Source organism: Pteronotus mesoamericanus, unplaced genomic scaffold, assembly GCF_021234165.1.
Source record: "Pteronotus mesoamericanus isolate MK-2021 breed Mesoamerican mustached bat unplaced genomic scaffold, CSHL_Meso_final contig_75, whole genome shotgun sequence".
Taxonomy (NCBI): domain Eukaryota; kingdom Metazoa; phylum Chordata; class Mammalia; order Chiroptera; family Mormoopidae; genus Pteronotus; species Pteronotus mesoamericanus.
Window position 1 is genome coordinate 7946330 of NW_026555249.1, and position 20041 is coordinate 7966370.

The 20041-nt window shown below is 42.3% G+C and overlaps 1 protein-coding gene across 1 annotated transcript in view; it reads left to right on the top strand.

Annotated features, from left to right (window-relative positions):
- WDR70 (WD repeat domain 70) overlaps window positions 1-20041 on the top strand; it is a 222567-nt gene that overhangs the window by 161407 nt on the left and 41119 nt on the right. Inside the window, exons 11-13 of the mRNA XM_054583951.1 lie at window positions 13520-13619; window positions 16762-16846; window positions 19003-19141. Coding sequence (XP_054439926.1) covers window positions 13520-13619; window positions 16762-16846; window positions 19003-19141 — 324 coding nt within the window. The remainder of the gene's footprint in view (window positions 1-13519; window positions 13620-16761; window positions 16847-19002; window positions 19142-20041) is intronic.

Below are 20041 nucleotides of genomic sequence, written 5' to 3' on the forward strand. Positions count from 1 at the left end.
CCCGGGTTCGAATTCTGGCTCTGCCACTTACTGGCCATGTGACCAGGGGCAGTTAGCCTTCTCTTTCTGTACCTCCATGTCCTCCATGGAAAGTGAGGATAATAATAATATTTATTTCACAAGGGCATGGGAAGAATCGAGGGGTTACTATGGACCTTGTACTTAGGATGCTATCTAGCCCATAGTATGTGCTCAATAAATACTAGCTGTTGTCATGTACCAGATCCCATTGACTGGGACTAGAGGGGTGTGACAAATGACTCATTTGTGATTTTACTGCGCGTGTGTGGGTAAGAGACTGCTAGCTTCTGCCTTAGTTGGGATTTGTAGTAGAATTCTTTTTTCAGAAATTCTTAATAGTATTAAAAAAGGTGTTATGTAGTTTGAAGGAGCAAGAGTTATTTCATGTTATTCATCTTCTCCTTGCACTTACAATTCATTTAAGGCCATTACTGTAATAATCAATACAAATCCAAAAGAAGTCTGGTAAAACGTGGTAGTATGCATGTGCATGTGTATGTATTATACACATGTAAAATACATATAAATATGTACATAATACACACATAAAATACACAGAAATAAATACAGGTGTTTTAGTGAGCAGCAGTTTCTGAAGTTAGAAGCAAGATCTGAATTTTTGCTCTGACAGTTTACTAGTCATATGGCTTTGGGTAAGTTACCTTGCTAAGCCGCATTTTTTTTGTTTCTAAAATGACATAATAATTACATACCTCAGGATGCTTGTTTTAAGAATGGGATTAGAAGATGTACGTTTTACTGCACTAAGTAGCACCATGTTCAATAAATGTACCTCTGTCATTATCACTATTATTGCTACCACCATTAGTGACATAATTTAAAATTATTATTGCATCAAAGGAAACCTTTAGTTATATAGCAATGACTTTACAATAGAGCGCCTTTTTCCTGAGATTTTTGTTCCCTCTAGATCGGAGGTCAGCAAACCATGGGCCAGCCCAGCCTGCCGCCTCTCTTTGTGAATACAGTTTTACGGGAATACAGGCTCCTCTGTTTGTCCGGGCACTGTTGCCCGTGGCTGCTTTCCCGCTACAGCAGCCTAAGCGAAGGCCTGAAACACTTGCTGTCTAGCCCTTTCCAGAAAAGGTTACTGACCCTTATTATGAATTTGTGTTTCCCAGTTAAGGTCCAGAAAAACTTTAGTTCAATCTATCTATCTATTAGTAAGTACTATCTGAAAAAAATAAAATGTCCCAGAGTTGAGTAAGCTTTGGAAATGTTAAAGAGTTTGATTTATCCTGGGACTACTATTTAAGAGACTCTGCTTTTTAATATACTAATGTGCTTTGTGAATCTTCAAGACAAGGCCATGGTATGCAAATAAACTCTAGTTTCCCAGACCCACTTGGCCGTGGAAAGACCCCCGCCCACCACCCCACCCCTGGCTGATGATGTTACATAAAACATCCTCTGGGAAAGCCTGCTTTGGAGCTGTCTCTCTGGAAGGGTTTTCCTCTTAGATCATTTTTCTTGGTGATTTAGGTGATATCCTCATTGGGAAACCTACAAAGTATCATAGGAGGTTCTGTATAACCTCATTTTATCCTCAGTAAAAATTATACTTTCTTTAAAATCAGAGCAGCAAACATGTATTTAAATGGTCTAATCAGATAATATACCCATCTTTAAATGATCCTCTATGATGTCTAAAGACCAGAAAGGAGTATCAAAGTCCGAAATTTTATTTCATGCCTTCTTGAAATTCCAAAAGTGTGGGTTTTCTGTAGGGCTGTAACATTTTTCACATCTAAATTTTGTGAAACATAACTCTACAGTACCTAACTGGTAGACCAACTGATCTCAGCTAGGGTTTATAAGAAGAAAGATTAATGTGAAGGTAACTTGTGCCTTAGCCATAAGGGGTCTGTTTTATAGACTAAAGTAAACACCTTGAGTTTCAAGTGGCAAGCACATGGGGAGCCAGAAGATTCCAGAGCAGTGGCGTCATACTGTGCCTGTGACTCACACATCGCGGTGGCTGAGCTTACACTGCAGCTGCAGCGTCCAGCTGGTCATCAGAGAGAGCCCTAGGTAGTCGCACACTGCAGTCACCAGGTTTGAGATGACCAAGCAGGCATCCCATTGCAGCATTGTCTAGTTACAAATGAAGGCTGGGCCAAACACAGTTGACAAATAAATGCTAAGTCATAGCTGGTTTTTGAAACCACAGTTGTTATAAAGTGAGCCTTGGCTGAGGCTGGAGAACCCTGCTCGAGAGTCCAGCTCTGATCATAAATAAATGCTCCGTCTGTCTCATCCTCTCTATGTCTGTCCCTCTCTGTGTCTGGCCTGGGAGCTTCCCCGTTATGGCAGAGGCCAGTTCTTAGTCATTCGATGTCCTCTAAACCTGGCTTAAAGTTGACGCAGTAAATGTTTACCAAAGAATAAAGAGTTCTAACATGTTTCTCCTCCTTCCCCAATTTGTATGTCATTTGAAGAAAATTCCATGTTGTTTCTCCATTTAGGTATCTCAGAGTTGTGAATATAAACAGATCCTCAGTAAGTGTGGTTGAAATTGTAAATGTAAATTCTAAAAATTTCAGTACTGTACTTTTATGGGGGATGATGAATGGAGTTTTCAGAAACCTTGTCAGATATCATTTCTTTTGTCTCTAAATGATTTCTTAAAAAAAAAAATGAAGCAAGAGAAGGAGGGAGTGGGGAGAGAGAAGGAAGGAAAGAAGGAGGGAAGGGAAAAACATCTTGGCTGGAACAATAATTATCTTTTTTTTAAAAGGTTAGAAACTTGGAAAACTGTCAACTTACTATGAAATATACTGTTTCCTTGAAACATGCTCAAAAGTTCAGAGTTTCATTTGCTGTATTTATTAAGTATGTTCCTCTTGTAAGCACCATGATGTGCGATGCATAACATATTATATTGCGCTCTAAGACTCGTTGGGGTTGTTGGAGTTCAGATGATGTGCCTGGGAAAGAAAGAATCTGAGGCCAACCTGCTTGAAAGGAAGGATCAGAAATGTGAGGAAAGAGCTTTCATCTTGGTACCATAAAGAAAAGCAACTTAAACACAATTTTCCTTTCCATGTTTCCAAGCATTTTCTTCTCTCCTTTCAATATTGTCTGCTGGAATCATTGTCTTATTTGGTGTCAAAGAACATATAGAAGAAATAGCTGCAGTTGGTTGGAAACAAACTACAGCGACCTAGAGAAAATGTGTATGCCAAGCAACCACAGCGAGAATTAAGAAACATTGCTAGATAGAAGTTTTGCTCTCCCAGGCAGATGCAAAAGGCGAGAGAGGAGCATAGTGATTATATAAAAAAACAAGACATGATAAAGTTGAATAAATTTTATTTATAGGGTTGCAGGACTAGTTGATGTTGGTTTTTATTTGTTAGAATGCTAAGGTAGGGGAGAGAGAACCAACCATCATACAAAGTCATTCATGCTCCTATAGCATCACCCGACTTATAATCAGGCACTATTCATATTCTTTATATGTTGCGTTAGTTAACTTTGCTGCATAAAAAACTGCCCTAAAACCTAGTAGCTTAAAATAACAAACATTTATTATTTTTCATGAATCTGTAGGTCGTTTAGGCAGTACATCTGGCCTGAACTGGTATTGGCCGATGGCTCCTGGGTTCTCTATTGCATCTGCAGTTAACTACCAGCGGGGCTGGATAGTCTAGGAGGGCCTCAGCCATGTCTGCTGTTGGCTGGGTGTCAGCTGGTACTACAGGGGTGACTGGGCACATGACTGTGGTTATCAAGGAAGTTGGCACATGCTTTTTTACAAGGTAGCTGGGTTCCAGAAGCAGCAAGAGGGCAAGTCCCGATATATATTCCTTTACAGTTCTCTGCTGTGTCTTGTTTGCTAATGTTCTCTATTGTTAGGGATGTTAAGAAGCAGGTGCCAAGGCAACATTAGGTACAAAAGAGATTTATTGTCAAAACTCCGATAAGGAAAAAGTGGGTAGGGAACCACAGGAGGCTCGGAGTATCAGGTGCTGATGCAGGTCTGACCCCTATGAAGGAAAGAGGGAAGGAAGGAAGCGGGGTTGGCCAGGAAGATTCCAAGGCTGCCCCACAATTCTAAGGAAGCTTTGGCCAGACAAATGGGAAGTCCTTGATCAAAGTCACTGCGAGACTTTATTGACCTGCTCAGGCTGTGCTACCCCATTCAGCACCGCAGGGGCAATTTTGACTACCTAAGTCTGCAGCAACAGTCCCTTTGTGGAAGGATGAGAATTATTGTCTCACTGAGTAGCACAGCGTTTTCTCTGAGGAATCTGGTTACCTCTAGAGTCAATAGGCTCCTGATCTGAAATTAGACTCAAATAGAGAAGCAGAGCAAAGGATCATGACTTTTTATTGGGGTGAGCAACCTTGGCCCCTGCCCCTCCGTTTCTCTCTTTCTGATTGTGGATATGGAGTAGTACCTTTGCTGTCTGCCCGCCTCGCCTGCCCATAGGAGGCCAGGCTTCATCAGCCATCTCCACCCCTCCCTGCTCACCGAGCCCCCTTGGTTGTCCCTCTGACCTTGTCAGTCATTATTAATTGTAGCCATTTGGCTTCTAGCAACTAAACACTGCCACCTGCATTTTTTTTTTTTACTCTGGGCCTCATCTTCCCTACGGACGGATGGACGTGAACGGCCCGGCTCTGTGGCATTAGCCCGGGGCTACAGAGGAGAGCTGCCTCTGAACTTCTTTGTGACGCCGGCTCCCTCTCCCCTGTGCATTCCTGGCCGCCTTGGTAAATGGTATTTTCTCTGGGCCCTCCCATGAAAAATAACGTTCTGTGTTTTCTGGCTTGGCACAGTATATGCATTCCAGCACGCCCCCTTCCCCCAGTCTTCTTATTCTTGTCATCTGCCGGGGCAGTTGGGTGTTTTTATTTTACTCAACATTAGCTATCACTTTTGCAAGCCTCTAATAGCATCCTAACAGCAAGTTTTCCCCATCCCCTGAGGTCTTTGTCCAAAAATGTGTCCCCAAATTAATGGCTCCTGCTCGTCTAGTCTTACGTCGAAGCCCCCTCGATGAAGCATCTTCTAAATCTAAAGCTGGAGGTACTTCATGGCTCCTGCCAGCAGCTGCTGGCTAATTCTTGTATCTCTGCGGGTGTGTTCTCTCTTCCCTCCCTATCAGGCCCAGCCACGTCCCCAGCTGAATGCCTGGTTTCCACGCTAGGTATGGGCCCGGCAGCGACAGGGTAGGGGCAGGTCCTGAAAGAAGGTATCTGCTGCCCTGTGGGGGGTGGGGCAGTTGTAGCATCTTCTAGCACAAGAGAAGTTCCAGCTCTTGCTGGGCAGGAGATGGCCAGCTCCGGATGCGCCGAGTGTTCCGGGGGGGTCTGCAGGTCCAACACGTGTGGGCATCCATCCAAGTAACCTCTCCGTATGTTCAGGATTTCAGGTTTTCCCAGCCACAGCCCTGACCTTACAATACCAGACCTGCCTTGGCTGAGCATTTCAGTGTCTCTGGAGCTCTATAAATCTCGCTACCAGATCCCTTTGTTTGTTGCTCAGCGGTGCCTGCCCTTCCACTGCAGCAGGTGAGGGTCTCTTGGAAGCAACTAAAGCGTCCCTCTGGTTCTCCCACTTAGTCTTTAACTGTTAATGGCTCTCAGTTTCTCTTTATCCCTCTGCAGGGTATTCATAGGACTTAGCAGTAACCAGCAGACTTAATTTTCTTGGTCACTGTTCCTCCCATGTCTTTTAAATCCCTGAAACATTGTATCTGCGCTCCACACTCCTCTCAGGACAGAGTCCTCTTTACCTGCCTGGACGGCCTGGCTTCTCTTAGTACCACGGGGGTCGTCCCAGTCTGGGTCCTCTGAGAAGCGGGCACCGAGAGAGAATGAACTGGGAGGAGATTCACTGGGGAAAGGCCCGTAAGGGGAAATGGGGAGGGGCCTGCGAAGCAGGAGGAAGTTAGAGCAGATGCAGGCCACAGCCTTATGAAAGGGAGGAAAGAAAGGGGTGTTAAATTTAAATGCCCATCCACTGAGGAATGGATAAGCAACATGTGGTGCAGCCATGCAATGGAATATTATTTGGCAGTAAAAAGAAATGAAGTACTGATATATACTACAAAATGAATGGGCCTCAGAAACACTATGGTAAGTGAAAGGAGCCAGGCACAAAAGATAACATATTATCAGATTTTGTGTGTATGAGATGTTCAGACAGGCAGATATACAGAGGCAGAAACTAGATTAATGGTTGCCTGGGGCTGAGGGGTTAGGGGAAAATGGGGAGTGGTGGCTAATGTCTGTGGGTTTCTTTTTGGGGTGATAAAAGTGCTCTAAAATTGATTGTGATGATGTTCGTTCAACTCTCTGAAAATACTGAAAAACATTGACTTCATACTTTATTATTATTTTTTTTTACTCCATACTTTAAATGGGCAAATTTCATGGTGTGTAAACTATAATTTCACAAAACTGCTACATTGAAAGGAGAAGAGGTTGGGATGTGCAGAAAGAGTCTTAGACTATAAATGCCAAGAAAGTCTCAGTCAGGCTAATTAGGAGGCTTCGTCCGCTGTGCTCGGCCATCGGCCGGGAGCAGCCCTTGCGAAGCCCGGCCTAGTCACGGAGGCAGTAGGAGCGGCAGTCAGTTACACCGTCCACAGTGGGGGGCACACATTCACGTCTCCATGTCCTGTGAGCCAACGTAAGTTGCATGTCCATACCTAGACGTAGGGTGTAGAGAAAGTGATGCCACATCTCGCTGAAAAACATTGCAAAGGAATGTGCGACGCTTGCATTAAGTCCTTAAATCCCCCCGGCAGTTTATGACGTGGGTGCTACTATTATCCTCGTTCGCTTGCCGGCACAGGGCAGCGCAGGGAGACTGAGTAGCCCGAGATGATAGGGCTGGTGCGTGGTGGAGCCTGGATGTGAACTTGTCAGTTTGCTCCACAGACTCTGCTCTATTTTCATACAGTATATTAATTTGAATATTATTTTGAGTAATTTGAGAGTCAGTTGGAGAGGTTTTATTGTCCATCTCCCCTCAGTAGAATGAAGGCGTCCTGGGACTGGGGAGGTGGAGTCCCTGTACTTCTGCATACATTGCCCTCATCAGCCTCCCTCCGCACCGCCAAAGTCAGAGACAGGAGCTGTTATATTCAACCTAGACCAATATTTATTTTGTTTTTTAATCTTGGTACTTAAAAAATCTTGGCAGATTTTTAATCCTAGTATGCTAAGTAATCATAATATGTGATTGAAAATACAGAATTGATTGGAATTGCTTGGTTATCACTAAGCTTGAAATGAAAATAAAAATTTATGAACGAGGAAGAAAATTTATGTCAATTGAGGGGGTCCTAGGAATGGATTTGAGAAGGCAATCAAATGTTACTGCCCGCCGTTTGCTAGGTACCCTGGCGTTTGCTTCCCCCCGGCTCTCGGAACTTGTGTTGAGGTAGCTGGCGGTGTTTCAGCAGCTTCCTGAGAGGAGGCGCCCACTGCCGATGTAATAAATTTGCGGCATTGACGCAAGGTAGGGAGAGTGTGGGTCAGATATAGCTCGGTCTCTTTGGGAGCTGGGGAGAAGGGTAGGGTAGGGCGATGTGTAGGGCATGCTATTTATAGATTCATAAACTCAAACAGAAAGATTTAGTCATTTGACCAGGGTCAAACTAAAATGCAGCAAGTTGAAATTTTAGGTTAATTTGTCTTGGCTAGAACCAGAATCAGGATTCTTTCCATTAGATTTTTCTCCATCTTCAGCCTAGCACTTCATTTAAATTTTTCCACTTAAAATAGTTTATTCTATCGTTTCTATTAATTATAAAACATTTAAATCATTTTGAGGGCTGTTTTTCCTCTTCATTGATACACGCACACTAGAGCAATAGGAGGATATTGAGATAGAGGCCAGTACTGGCTGTAAACTTATTGACCATTGGTGCCACCACAGAATGTTTGGATAATTTAAGATTTCAGGCAATGAAAGGTTTTGAATTTCAGGAAGTGACAGACTTTGTGGAATATTTTTTAAAAATATATTTAAGGCTTTGTGGAAGACATCATATTTTTCGAGAATTTGTCAGACTGCAGGAGAGAAGAAAAACTAGAATTAGCATGGCCACAGAAGGCAGGGCCAGGACTTGTAATTAGATGTTCAAAGGAGGGTGTCTTGGGCCCAGTGTAAGAAAGGTGTTCCCAGTTGGAGACACCAGAGATGGGCGGACCTCGCTCCTTAGGCAGTGAGCTCTGGACTGTCAGAGGCCCGCAGCCACCTGCTAAGAAGGGAGATAGGGACCCTTTGACCAGCTGGGAGTTTGTACTGTGTGAACTCTGGGGGGTCCTTTAAAACGCTGGGTTTTTGTGCTTGCGTTTTCCATCACTGTGAAATTTGAGGCTTGATACTCTCCAAATCATAACATAAGGTGCTCCTAAAAATAGGAAACCTATGTAAAGGAGTTAATAACTCAGCTTCCCTGAAGAGCGATGTTCTTTGCCTAGGATGATGATAAAAACAGGTAAAGGAGAAGGTGCAGTTTTAGGTTTCCGCATTATGGCGGAAGCATTTTTCAGTCAGGCTGACTTTGTGTTAAAAGGTGAGGTCGTCGTGGACTGTGCAAGTGTTGATGACTTAGGCAAGTTTAGGGTCCCCTCTGGCTACCTGTTTTATTTCATTGGAATAAACTTTAGTCACTGGTGAAAGTGAAGTTAACACTAGAAGAGCATTTTGACACATAATTTGTGAGCCATCCATCTCATTGGAAGACATTGTCCTCTTTATTTCATTAGGTCCTTTAAAAGGTGAAACTGATTAGATTGTTTTGAGTGCCATCTCTCCCTACCCTTGCAAGATTAATTATTACTATGCAGCCATTTGTTGTGACTTTAAACCATGTTGTACTAAGATGTAAATCTATATAGTGATAGAAAATACCATGGGAAGTCAGCAAGACAGGCTGGGTCCTACTTTGTGGCACATGTTCACTCTTTCTGCATTATAAATAATGAATTGTAAAACTTTCGAAACACCCGCCCTCCAATACAATGGCCCTTTAAAGTAGTAGCTACATGACAAGACATAAAAGTGTAGCCGGTAAATGTCTGGTAAAGTCCTTTCTTACTAGATTAAGGCAAAATCACCTTTGGTCAAAATCCCTTTTTCCCCCATTCAGTTCATTGTTTTGTATTGGCCCTGTCTCCTGTTAGATCCAAGAGAAGTTTTCTTAACTTTTGGCACAGATCATTTTTTCTCTGCTTGTGCACCACATGGCATTTTTCTTTAACTCCTAGGACCTCACCCAGGACAGTAGAAAGCACAGGGGAAGGACACATATAGGGACTCCCATAGAGGGACACGGGGAGCAGATTCCTGGCCCATCTCGTCCTCTCCCTGGAGCACCAGTGTTAGAACTAGACATCACATGGAACTACCTGCTTGCCCCTGGGCTCATGCTGAAGTTTATATGACATGATTCCTTTGGATGCTACATCTTTTAAAGTTCTTTATCCCACTTTATTGGTATATGTGCATGTACACACACACACACACACACACACACACACGCGTGAATTTGTATTTTTGAATGTTGGCATTCAAGATCTAAATGTACGTATTGATCAGCTAGTCAAGTTATAAGATACTATGTATTTGCCACGTTTTGTCTTTTCCTTAAGAATCATATGGCTGCAGGGAACCTTAGAAATCACCTGGGTCAGTCGTTTAGTTTATAGCAGGCTGAATTATGATCTGGGAAGGCTAAGTAATTTGTCCCTGAGTTTTTGACTGAATTAGGTGTGGATTTCATATCTCCTGGCCCTGGAACAGTACCCTCTTTTTTTTTTTTTTTTTTTTTTTTTTTTTTAGGTTTTATTTAATTTTTAAAGAGAGGGGAAGGAGGGAGAAAGAGAAGGAAACATTGATGTGAGAGAGAAACATTGATTTGTTGCCTCTTGCACACCCTCAGTGGGGGGCCTGGCCTGCAACCCAGGCATGTGCCCTGACTAGGAACCGAACTGGGGACCTTTTGGTTTGTGGGATGGTGCCCAGCCCACGGAGTCACCCCTCTTTTCAGGGCCTTACCACTTGCATATGTGGCCCTTCCTTCTGTTTAGATGTGTATTTGTACTTACGAGCATTAAGAACAAAACATTTAAAACAAATTAAAAGGAGAACGACATTAATTTCACTGAGTGGCCAAATTTAAGCACAGGACTTTTTGGTACTGTTACCACTACAATACCTTTCAAAAGCTTTTTTTAAGAGGTTAGTAGTTTATGACTTGATGAAGTATGACAAGGTAGCAAATTTTTCTTAGAGGTTGGTAGCAGAATTTTGTTTTTCCAGGCAACAAAAAGTTCCCAATCCATTCTTTGTCTGAGTGCAGTTACTCCGCTCGGAAGACTCTTAGCAGCTCCCTTTTGCCTTCAGGAGAGAACGGAAGCCATAGTGGAGCCTCCACGGCCCCTGGTGGCCTGGGCCCCGTGTGTCCTCTCCCGCCTCGCCTTTCCCTCTGGCTGTGGTTGACTTCTTTTAGTTCTTTGAATGCAACCAGCCCTTTTATCTTTCAATACGCATGTGTTAGTTCTCCATTGCTTCTTAACAAATCACCACAAGTTTAGTGACTTGAAAAATAGCCATTTATTACTTCACAGTGTGTGTAGATATGAAGTCTGGCATGGTGTGGTTGGGTTCTCTTCTCAGGGCTTCCCCAGGCTGAAATCACAGCGTTGGCCGGGGCTGTGGCTCTCATTCGGGGCCTGGGGTCCTCTTCCACGCCACCTGGTTATTGGCAGAATCAAGGTCTCCGTTTCCTTGACACAGCTTTAAGTCAGCAGTGGCGTGTCAAACACTTCTCATACTTTGAGTTTTTCTGATTTACTCTTCTCTGTGGCCTCCTCTTCTGTCCTCAGCCAGGAGGAAGTTCTTCTTTTAAGGTCTCATGTGACTACTTTATTCCCACCTAGATACTCCAGGGTAATCTCCTTGTTTTAAGGTCAACTAATTAGTAACCTTGATTATACCCGCAAAGTCCCTTTTGCCATGTTGAGTAACATATTCATGGGCATTGCGCCAGGGGCCAGAGGGCTTGGGGATCAAAAGTCTGCCTCCTGCAACGTCCCTGTGTCTCACAGGTTCTTCGTCTGCTGACTCTTACTTTACCCACTGGGTCTCTGATTTCCGTTCGTCCCCGTTTTCCCCCTATTCTCAAGTTTGGGTTTGGAACCTCTCTTCGGTGCTCAGGGTTTGCGCTGTACTTCCCCATTGTACCACTTGTCACTTTGTATGCTCCTCAGCTTCCTCTCAGGGGACTTTCTGTCAACTCTGTGGGGAGAAGGCATGTTTATCTGGACATATTTGTGTTTCCCTGCCTAACTTTGTATCTGCCATGTAGCTGATGCCTAATTTAAACAACAGTTGAATAGATGAAGTATTTGTATCAACAAAAGGCAGAAGCATGATAACAGATTTGTCTTTGATACAGCTTTCCAAAACTGTGACCCAGAGGAAGAAGGGAGACAATTTTAACTCAATATAGACAAATTATTATAAACAAATAAACAGCCCTGTCTGGGTAGCTCAGTTGGTTGGAATGTAATCTTGTACACGAAAGGCTGTGGGCTTGATCCCTGGTCAGGGCACATAGGAGGGGGAACTCCCAAAAACAAATGGAATTATCTTCCGTAGCGCAGGCCCCTTGTAGAACAGGCTTCCCCCACTGGGAACCCATGTGTACCAGGGCACCAGCTGGCATTGTTGTGAGAGGCTGTGTTCAGCTTCAGTGAATTTTTTTGAGGACCCTTTCAGTGCATTTGCTCATTTCATGATGGGTGATGTAGGAGTGCACCTGCCCACACCGCACTGAGTGTTAAGCAGTTTTTGAACAAAAATGGCATGACCCCTGTTCCCTACCCTCCCAATATACCTGATCTTGCCCCCAGGGACTTTTTGTTTGTTTGTTACCTGGATGAAAAAAGTCCTCAAAAGGAAACGTTTTTGCCAGTGTGAAGAGGTGAAACAAAAAATGGCAAAAGCATTAAAAGGCTCCAAAATTAATGAGTTTAAAAACTGTTTTGAGCAGTAGAAAAAAAGTCTCGATAGGTGTATTGCATCAAATGGAGAGTACTGTGAAGGTGACTGAAATTGAAACATGTAAGAATAAATACATAATTTTGTATACATAAATTCTGGGGGTTTTTTTGGGGGGGGTCCCCCTCATTTCTGGGTTGTGGGTTTGATCCCCGGTTGGCCAACAGATGTTTCTCTTTCTCTTTCTCTCCCCCCCCCTTCTTCTCTCTCTAAAATCAATAAAAACATATCCTCGGTTGAGGGTTAAAAAAAGAACCTGCGTGCTTTTGTTATGTAGTGTCCCCTTCATTATTGGAAGCTTTTAGAAGGAAGCTCAATGAGGGGATGTCAGTGATATTGTTGGAGGATGGCACACGTGAGCTGTTTTGTACGTAATTGTTAGGGTTTCTGCAGGGCCAGTGGAGAGAGTGGCCTGTATTCCTCTACCTGGGACTCCAGGAGAGAGACCTACATGTTTTCATCACTAGCAATGTCCTTTCTATATACAAATGTCCATTCACTATAGAAATACCCAGCCTGGTGGATCTGGGATAATTGTCTCTCTAGTGCTTTGGCCTGTGCTACTGAACCATAACGGAGTGGCAAGGGTAATGTAGTAGAGCCACTTTTTTATGTCTTTAACTGTGTGCAAGTGACATTGGAATTAAAAAGGCTAGTAACATACATTAGTAGAAGAATATAATGTCGTGTTTAAGAGCAGGCCTTTTGGTTCATACTCCCAGCTCTACTGCTCCCTAGATGGGTGATGTCTGACAAGGTACCCAAGTCTCTGTGCTTCAGTAAAATGGAGATTGTAATGGTAGAACCGAATGTATAGAGCGATTGTGAGAACTAAATAGGCCAGATTACAGGGTATGGTGCCTAGGGTATAACAAGCACTGTGGGAGGGTCGGCTGCCACCCTCATTGTCACCACCACCTTCCTTACCGCCGCCGCCACCACCGCCCTACGGGCACAGGAAGGGTAACGTGAGACCTACGCCCGTGTGTGCAGTGTCTGTGTGCGAGGCATGCAAAGATGTTTTTGATTTAATAAGTAATGTTCAATTGTGATTTTTATTTGTATTTACTCTTTCAGATAACTGTAAGAAATGGTTCCAATCATTATATGGTGTACTTTGTTAGTATAATATGAAAAACTAAATGCTATTGTAATCTTGATTGCTTACTAAGCAACAGCTTACTAAGGTGGTCTGAAAACTGTCTTCTAGTAAGACTCACCTTCTCCCTTTCTTACTTCTTATTAAAGCAATTGGGTGTTTTTAAGTCTTTTAAAACTCCCTCGACCCCCCAGAGTAAATAAAACCATGATCAGGTGAAATTAATATTTTACATGTAGATAAATGTATAGCATTTTCTGGATGATAAAGTGAAATGTTCTTGCCACAGAAATGTTCTCATCTGAATTCAGATGAGATGTTAACACTTTGTGTGTCTTCTCGAACAGGTTCATCCTAAATTCCACTACAAGCAGGCGCACGCCCCTGGCACAGACACTTCCTGCGTGACTTTCTCCTATGATGGTAATGTCCTTGCCACTCGCGGAGGTAGGTTAGAAACGTCCTTTTTGATGTGTTTCTAAACATAAAGTGATTGTATTTAACACTAACAAATGTTGCTCTGATAGTTTAGCACTTAGTAAAGCTCGCTGTGCTTTGGTTAATGTACCTTTGCCAGTCTGATTTTTTTTTTCATTAAAATGCATGCCCAACCTGGCAATATTATTTTACTAAAAGGTATCAAGTAAAATTTAGAAATTCTGTACTTTTGTGCCTAAGTTTTTATTTTAGCTTCAAATTCCATGCAAGTTTGAAGTTTCCAAGTATGACTTAAACAGAATTTTGTAGATGATAGTCTATATTTTTATACCTTTTTATAATTCTGGGTCTGGTGTCTCAAAGTCTTCTCTTTGCTGACCATTGTTTCCCCCTGCCCCTCCCCCCAGTTCACTATCTCAATTTAGTTAAAAAAAGTTGTATGCCTGGATGTTATTTTAATAGTGACAGAGTTCCCTGTGGCTGTGTTGCAAGTTTACTTACCACACTGATATGGTTGAATAGAGGTTGTTCCTAGTTTTATCCTAAATCTTTCTCGCATGGGTAAGCTGTGTGTTGATAGAAAGAAATGAGTGTAGTGAGGGCAGCTCATGAGCAAAGCATTATGGGGGAGTATGGGACGTGACTCGGGATCGTCAGGCAGGCCCATCTGTGGGGAGAGAAAAGAGACAGCTGGGTAAGGAGGCCGGAGCCGTATTACAGATGGCCTTAAATATCACATAAGGGGTTTAATCTTTGTTTTGCAGGGCAGATTAATCTAGCAGTACAACGTGTAGTCATTCACTTACTCAGCTACTATGTATTGAGCAGCTGCTCTGAGTTAGCATTGTGATGGGTATAAACCATGAACATCAGAGGCGGGGCTTCTTCCCTGAAAGAACTGGCAGCCTGCTCTGCTGTAGAGGATGGAGGAAGTGAGGAGGATGTGTGGCGACGTGGCACAGTGTCCTCCCGCGTAACCAGTCCAGGTCCTTTACCCTCCAGAATTCCATTCAGACTCTCTGTCCTCCAGAGAAGGCTACCCTCATTTACATAATTAAACTAAATCATAGCTCATGTGCACGTATTTCCTATTTATCGTATACATGGCAAAAAGTAGACATGTAGATGACTCTTAATTAAGACTGTATATACTCTTACTTACAAACCCTGGTTCTTACCCCAGGGGGATGTCTGAATCCCCTGGTTAGGTTTTTCAAATGATACATGTTCTACTTAGAAATTCTCACGTTTATACTCTAGCGTCTTTAACGTGGTATATCCAAACCTCCAAGGCAGAGTGAGGAGAGGAGAGGGGAATAAGAGGGGAGCATAGTGTGAAAATTCTTCCCAGAGGATTCTCAAATAGGCCAGGCTCCACCCGCTGATAGTCACTCCCGTGGAAGTATAGGACTGATTCCATTTCAGTCGGTCATTTGGCTGATAATCCTTACCTTTCACCCTGTAGTAGCTATTGGGTGATGAGTCGGTCATCAACACGGCATGTGTGTACTATATTCCATCATTTTCCTTTCTGGGTGTGTAGACTGTGGCAGATGAAGGTCTATTCAGCAGAGTCCGGGGTGCTGTGGGGTGCTTCGGCCAGCTCCAGTGCCTGCCGAGGTAGCTCAACTGTTTAATGGAGGTTAATGTTTTCTTACTGGTTGAGAATTTCAAGGGAGGATATGTAACCTTTTTTTTTAAGACTAAAGCAAAAAGGTTGAGTCTTAAAAAGTTTCTCCAATACAGGCAGGTCCCCAGTCCAGCCTGTTGTGGATCAGTGCACCTGCCAAAAGTTGGGTTTCAGAGGAAGTGTCGCTGGGGAGAGTGGGATTTTTATTGAACTCGCCACTCACCTCACCAGCACCTGTTACTGTTCCTTATTGGACCCGAGGGGCCGGGGCAGGTCTCAGCTGCAGACGCTGGGGAGAAAGAACAGCAAAGATGTTGCTGATACGAGTTTTGGCTTTCATTACGGTCAGGAATTAGCTAGTAGCACTACAGAAATATAAAAAAGTGATTCTTAAAAGAATATTCATGATACTTTAAATAGCTTGGGACAGTTGTACTGCCCAGCAAAGTGAAGGATGCTAGCCACAGAGACGAACCGGAGGGGCGGGAGCCCCGCGGCCCCCCCGCATTAACTGTAATGGAGAGCTTCACAGACATACTCCGGGGAGAAAGAGCCTGTTGAGAATTGCGCTACTTTCAGTCATGACAGTTGTTAAATTAATATCTTCCTAAAAAGTCAGGTTATGCTCAAGTCTGCCACAGGGGAACTACCAGCTGCTCTAAAATCACTCTTTAGATTCTCTAGGGTTCTTTCTAGCTGCAGATGCTACATCAATCTGGAAAGTAATTTCTAGAAGACCAGTTCATTATGATATATATTCTGCTGTTCTCCCAACTAATGCTTTCAAGCTTCCCAAACAGTTAAAAATGTAAAATCTGCTTGAGGGCACCTCCTTTCCTCCCCTTTATCTCCCTTCTGATAGTTATATAAGGGGGATCCCCAAAATGGAATGTATTTATAAAAATTATGTATTTATTCTTACATATTTAAACCTCAGTCACCTTCAAAGTACATTCCATTTGATACAATACACCTATTGAGACTTTTTTCCCCACTGCCAGAACAGTTTTTGAACTTGTCGATTTTAATTCCTTTTAGTGCTTTTGCCATTTTTTTTTTATTTCATTTTTTTCACACTGGCAAAACAGTTCCCATTGTGGACTTTTTTCACCTCAGGAAACAAACAAAAAAGGTTGCTGGGGGTGAGATCGAGTGACTAGGGAGGGTGGGGCATGAGGATCTTGCTGTTATTGGGCTAAAAACTGCTGAACACTCAGAGTGTGTTCGGAAATCATCTATCATGAAGTGGGCAAATGCACTCAAAGAGTCCTCAGAAAAATTCACTGAAGCAGAACGCAGCCTCTCACAGCTAACGCCAGCTGGTCCACTGATATAGACGGGTTCCTAGAACACTCACCTAGCAAGGGAAGCTTGTACTACAAAGGGCCTGCCCTCCAGAAGATAATTCCATTTTGGGGGGGGGGTCCCCATTCATATGCTAAGTTTAGGAAACTCCAAACTTGAAACTAGTTCTTTTTGCACAATTCACTTTATCTTTTTTCTTTCTTATTTCTCTATCAGGTGATGATACATTAAAATTATGGGACATCCGACAGTTTAATAAACCACTTTTTTCAGCTTCAGGTCTTCCAACCATGTTCCCAATGTAAGTAGCATATTTTTAGTATTTGATAAGCATAAGAGAATGGAAAACAAATTTATTCACCTTAATGTTAATTTATATCATATGTCTTAGATCTTCTGAAAAGGGATTTAAGGAGTGTTTGAAATAGGTTTTTTTGAAAAATGCATTTCATTTTCCCTTTTTATTTTGTACATTCTTCAGCCCTAAAAATTTTTTTGAGGTTGACATGATGTATGTTCATGTGTTTTTGTGTACACACACACACACACACACACACACACACACACACGAGATTTGTCCAGAAAAAGTCCAGCCATTGTTAATGAACAATTTGTGCCACTTCGATGTAACCTGGCAGCCATGGGGAGTGGGCTAGAATGAGCATGTGTGAACAATGATGACTTCACTGTACTTGTCAGTGGAGGTGGTAGACACCATCGAGGGAGCATGTGTACTATGTGGCCGTCATATTCAAAATGACTGAGCCAGTAGAGCAACGAATCTGCATCAAATTTTGCATTAAGCTTGAACATTCCTCCATGGAAACTATTCAGATGATTCAGAAGGCCGCAGCTGTGGGCAACGGGTGATTGGCAGCTTCATCACAACAGCGCACCCGCTTATGCCTGACATCTCCTGCAGAGTTTTTTGACAAAACATCAAGTCACCCAGGTGACTGAGCCTCCCTGCAGCCAACATTTGGTGCCCTGTGGCTTCTGGCTTTTCCTAAACTAAAATCCCCTTTGAAAGGGAAGAGATTTCAGACCGTCAGTGAGATTCAGGGCAGCTGGTGGTGATTGTGAGAACTGTGTGAGGCCCCAAGGTGCCTTCTTTGAAGGGGACTGAGGCATCGCTGTCCTATGTACAGTGTATCTCGTATCTTCTTCAATAAAAGGCTCTATTTTTCATAGCACGTGACTGGATACTTTCTGGACAGTCCCCATATTTATATTGGATGCTTGCATAGGTATTGGGGTAGTAAAAATATTTTAAGGGACTGATGTGTTCCTTTACTATTGTGTAAATGACAGGGTAGGCCTACATTTCTGTTGTCTTTTATAATTTGAACTCTTTACCATCAAAGCAATATTTTCTAGTTAGCACGAATTATTATATATAGTTTTCTTAAATTTTTAAAATCATCATTTCATTCAGTAATTCAGTAGCCTTCCTCTGTTCATGCCATCTTGCTCTGGGTAGCTGAGTACTGTTTTCTCCGTCCTTCTAAAAGCTGGCGAGTGAAGCCTTTAAAGATTTTTTTTCCGAGGCAGCCGAGATGGAGTTTGACATCTGCATCCTACAGTTGTTGTCTAAGCAAAATTTTCTATTTTGGTAGAAACAAAATTTCACTGCTGTGTTCACTAATGACCAGCAGGGAGAACGTGGAGTCAAGGGGAGCGCTGAGCGGAGGAGGCTGTGTAGTAACAGCGCTGACTGGGACATGGTCTGCAGCCCACGCATTGATCTGTTAAGACAGACAGATGGACATAGGCGAATTTATAGCTGATGAGAAATTTTTTGAGCTCTTATGTCTGTTACAAGTAATGTTAACTACATAACTTGCTTGGATCATGACTTAGATTATTCACAATCAGTGGCCAGATCCTAATAACAAGGGCTGTTGAATCATAGCCACCAATTAGGTTCCAGCGGTGCCGCCTGCTCCTCATTTCATGGTGTTTGACTCGACAAATCTCAAATTATTTGAGTGATGGTGGCAGTAAAAAAATTGCTCCAAAACTGGTTAAAGTAATCACTACTGAGACATTAGTCATACAGTGTCTATTTGTGTATAGTTACTGTCGCTGGCTATATGGAGTTTTTCCCACACTCTCTTTGCCCTAAAAAATATTCTAATGTGTAGAAGTTAAAAGCACAACTTTTGGAATCAGACTACCTATCTTTGAATCCCAGTGGCATCGCTTACTTTTGCGATCTTGAACAAAGTTTACTTAATCTCCTTCTGCCTCAGTTTCCTCATCAGTGGAACAGGGATAGTAATAGCTACCTCATAGGATTATTGTGAAGATTAACCGAATTAATTTAAGTGCTTGATTTGTAAGTCCTATTTAAGAGTTACCTCTTATTACAATGATCTTGTTTATGTTTTTTTTAACTCACCTACTGCTGCTGCTCTGTTGTGGGGTCATAATCTTATACACTCTTATGGTCCGCAGGACCGACTGCTGTTTCAGTCCAGATGATAAACTAATAGTAACCGGCACATCTGTTCAAAGGGGATGTGGCAGCGGCAAACTTGTTTTCTTTGAGCGCAGGACTTTCCAACGGGTATACGAAATAGACATCACGGATGCGGTATGTATAATCGTTTTTTCCCAGCCATGAGAATGAAGTGAAATTTGCTTGTTAGGTTTCTTTTGTTTTGGTTTTTAAAGAGAAGATGAGCCCTGGCCCTTAAATTGCAGTGGTAGCTACTTTTTTCTCTATCACAATGAACTTTATTTCTGTTTAGTTATTTGGAAGTTTAATAAGACGTCTTAAAAAAACCCCTTTAGTTTTCTTTACAGATTAACATTTGCACTAAATTCATTCATTCGTTCATTCATTCATTCATTCATGTCCTAAGACTGGATATGTTATAATAATATAATAATAGTGAAGATTCCCAGAGTATAATCCGAATTCCTTTAAAATCTTTTAAAGTATGTATTATTATTTAGGTGGTGATGGAAATCACTGTTATTTCCTGCGTATGAAACAGGCCAATTAATGTCTGTGTAAATTTTCTTTGGCTCATTGTCAAATTCATCAGTAATATCCTGTATCTTAAACAGTGCTCTCATATAGGTTGCTCCAGTTGTTTCAGCTCTCTATATTCATGTGAGACATATTAAGCACTTAAATGCTTCAGACAATTGAACAGCTGTTTTTAAATCACCAGTAAAAAGCTTCTGCCTCTAATGTTCTAGTACTACTTGGGACTCTTAATTCTAGGCCCCAAATTTGCAGCCATGGTATAGTTAGAGACAATATAGAAATAACAATGAGACAAATTCTAAATGAGTACTTAGTTTTATAGATCCTAATCTCATGACATCATTTGAAATGTGCCAGCACTAGTAATACTTTTTCAGGATGCATCCAGGAGCCAACTAAAACACTAGAATCAGAGAAAAAACACTCTTGGTTCTATCAACTTTAATCTTAAGAAAAAAGATTATTATAATTGAGCTATACTCTATTATGCTTCTCAAT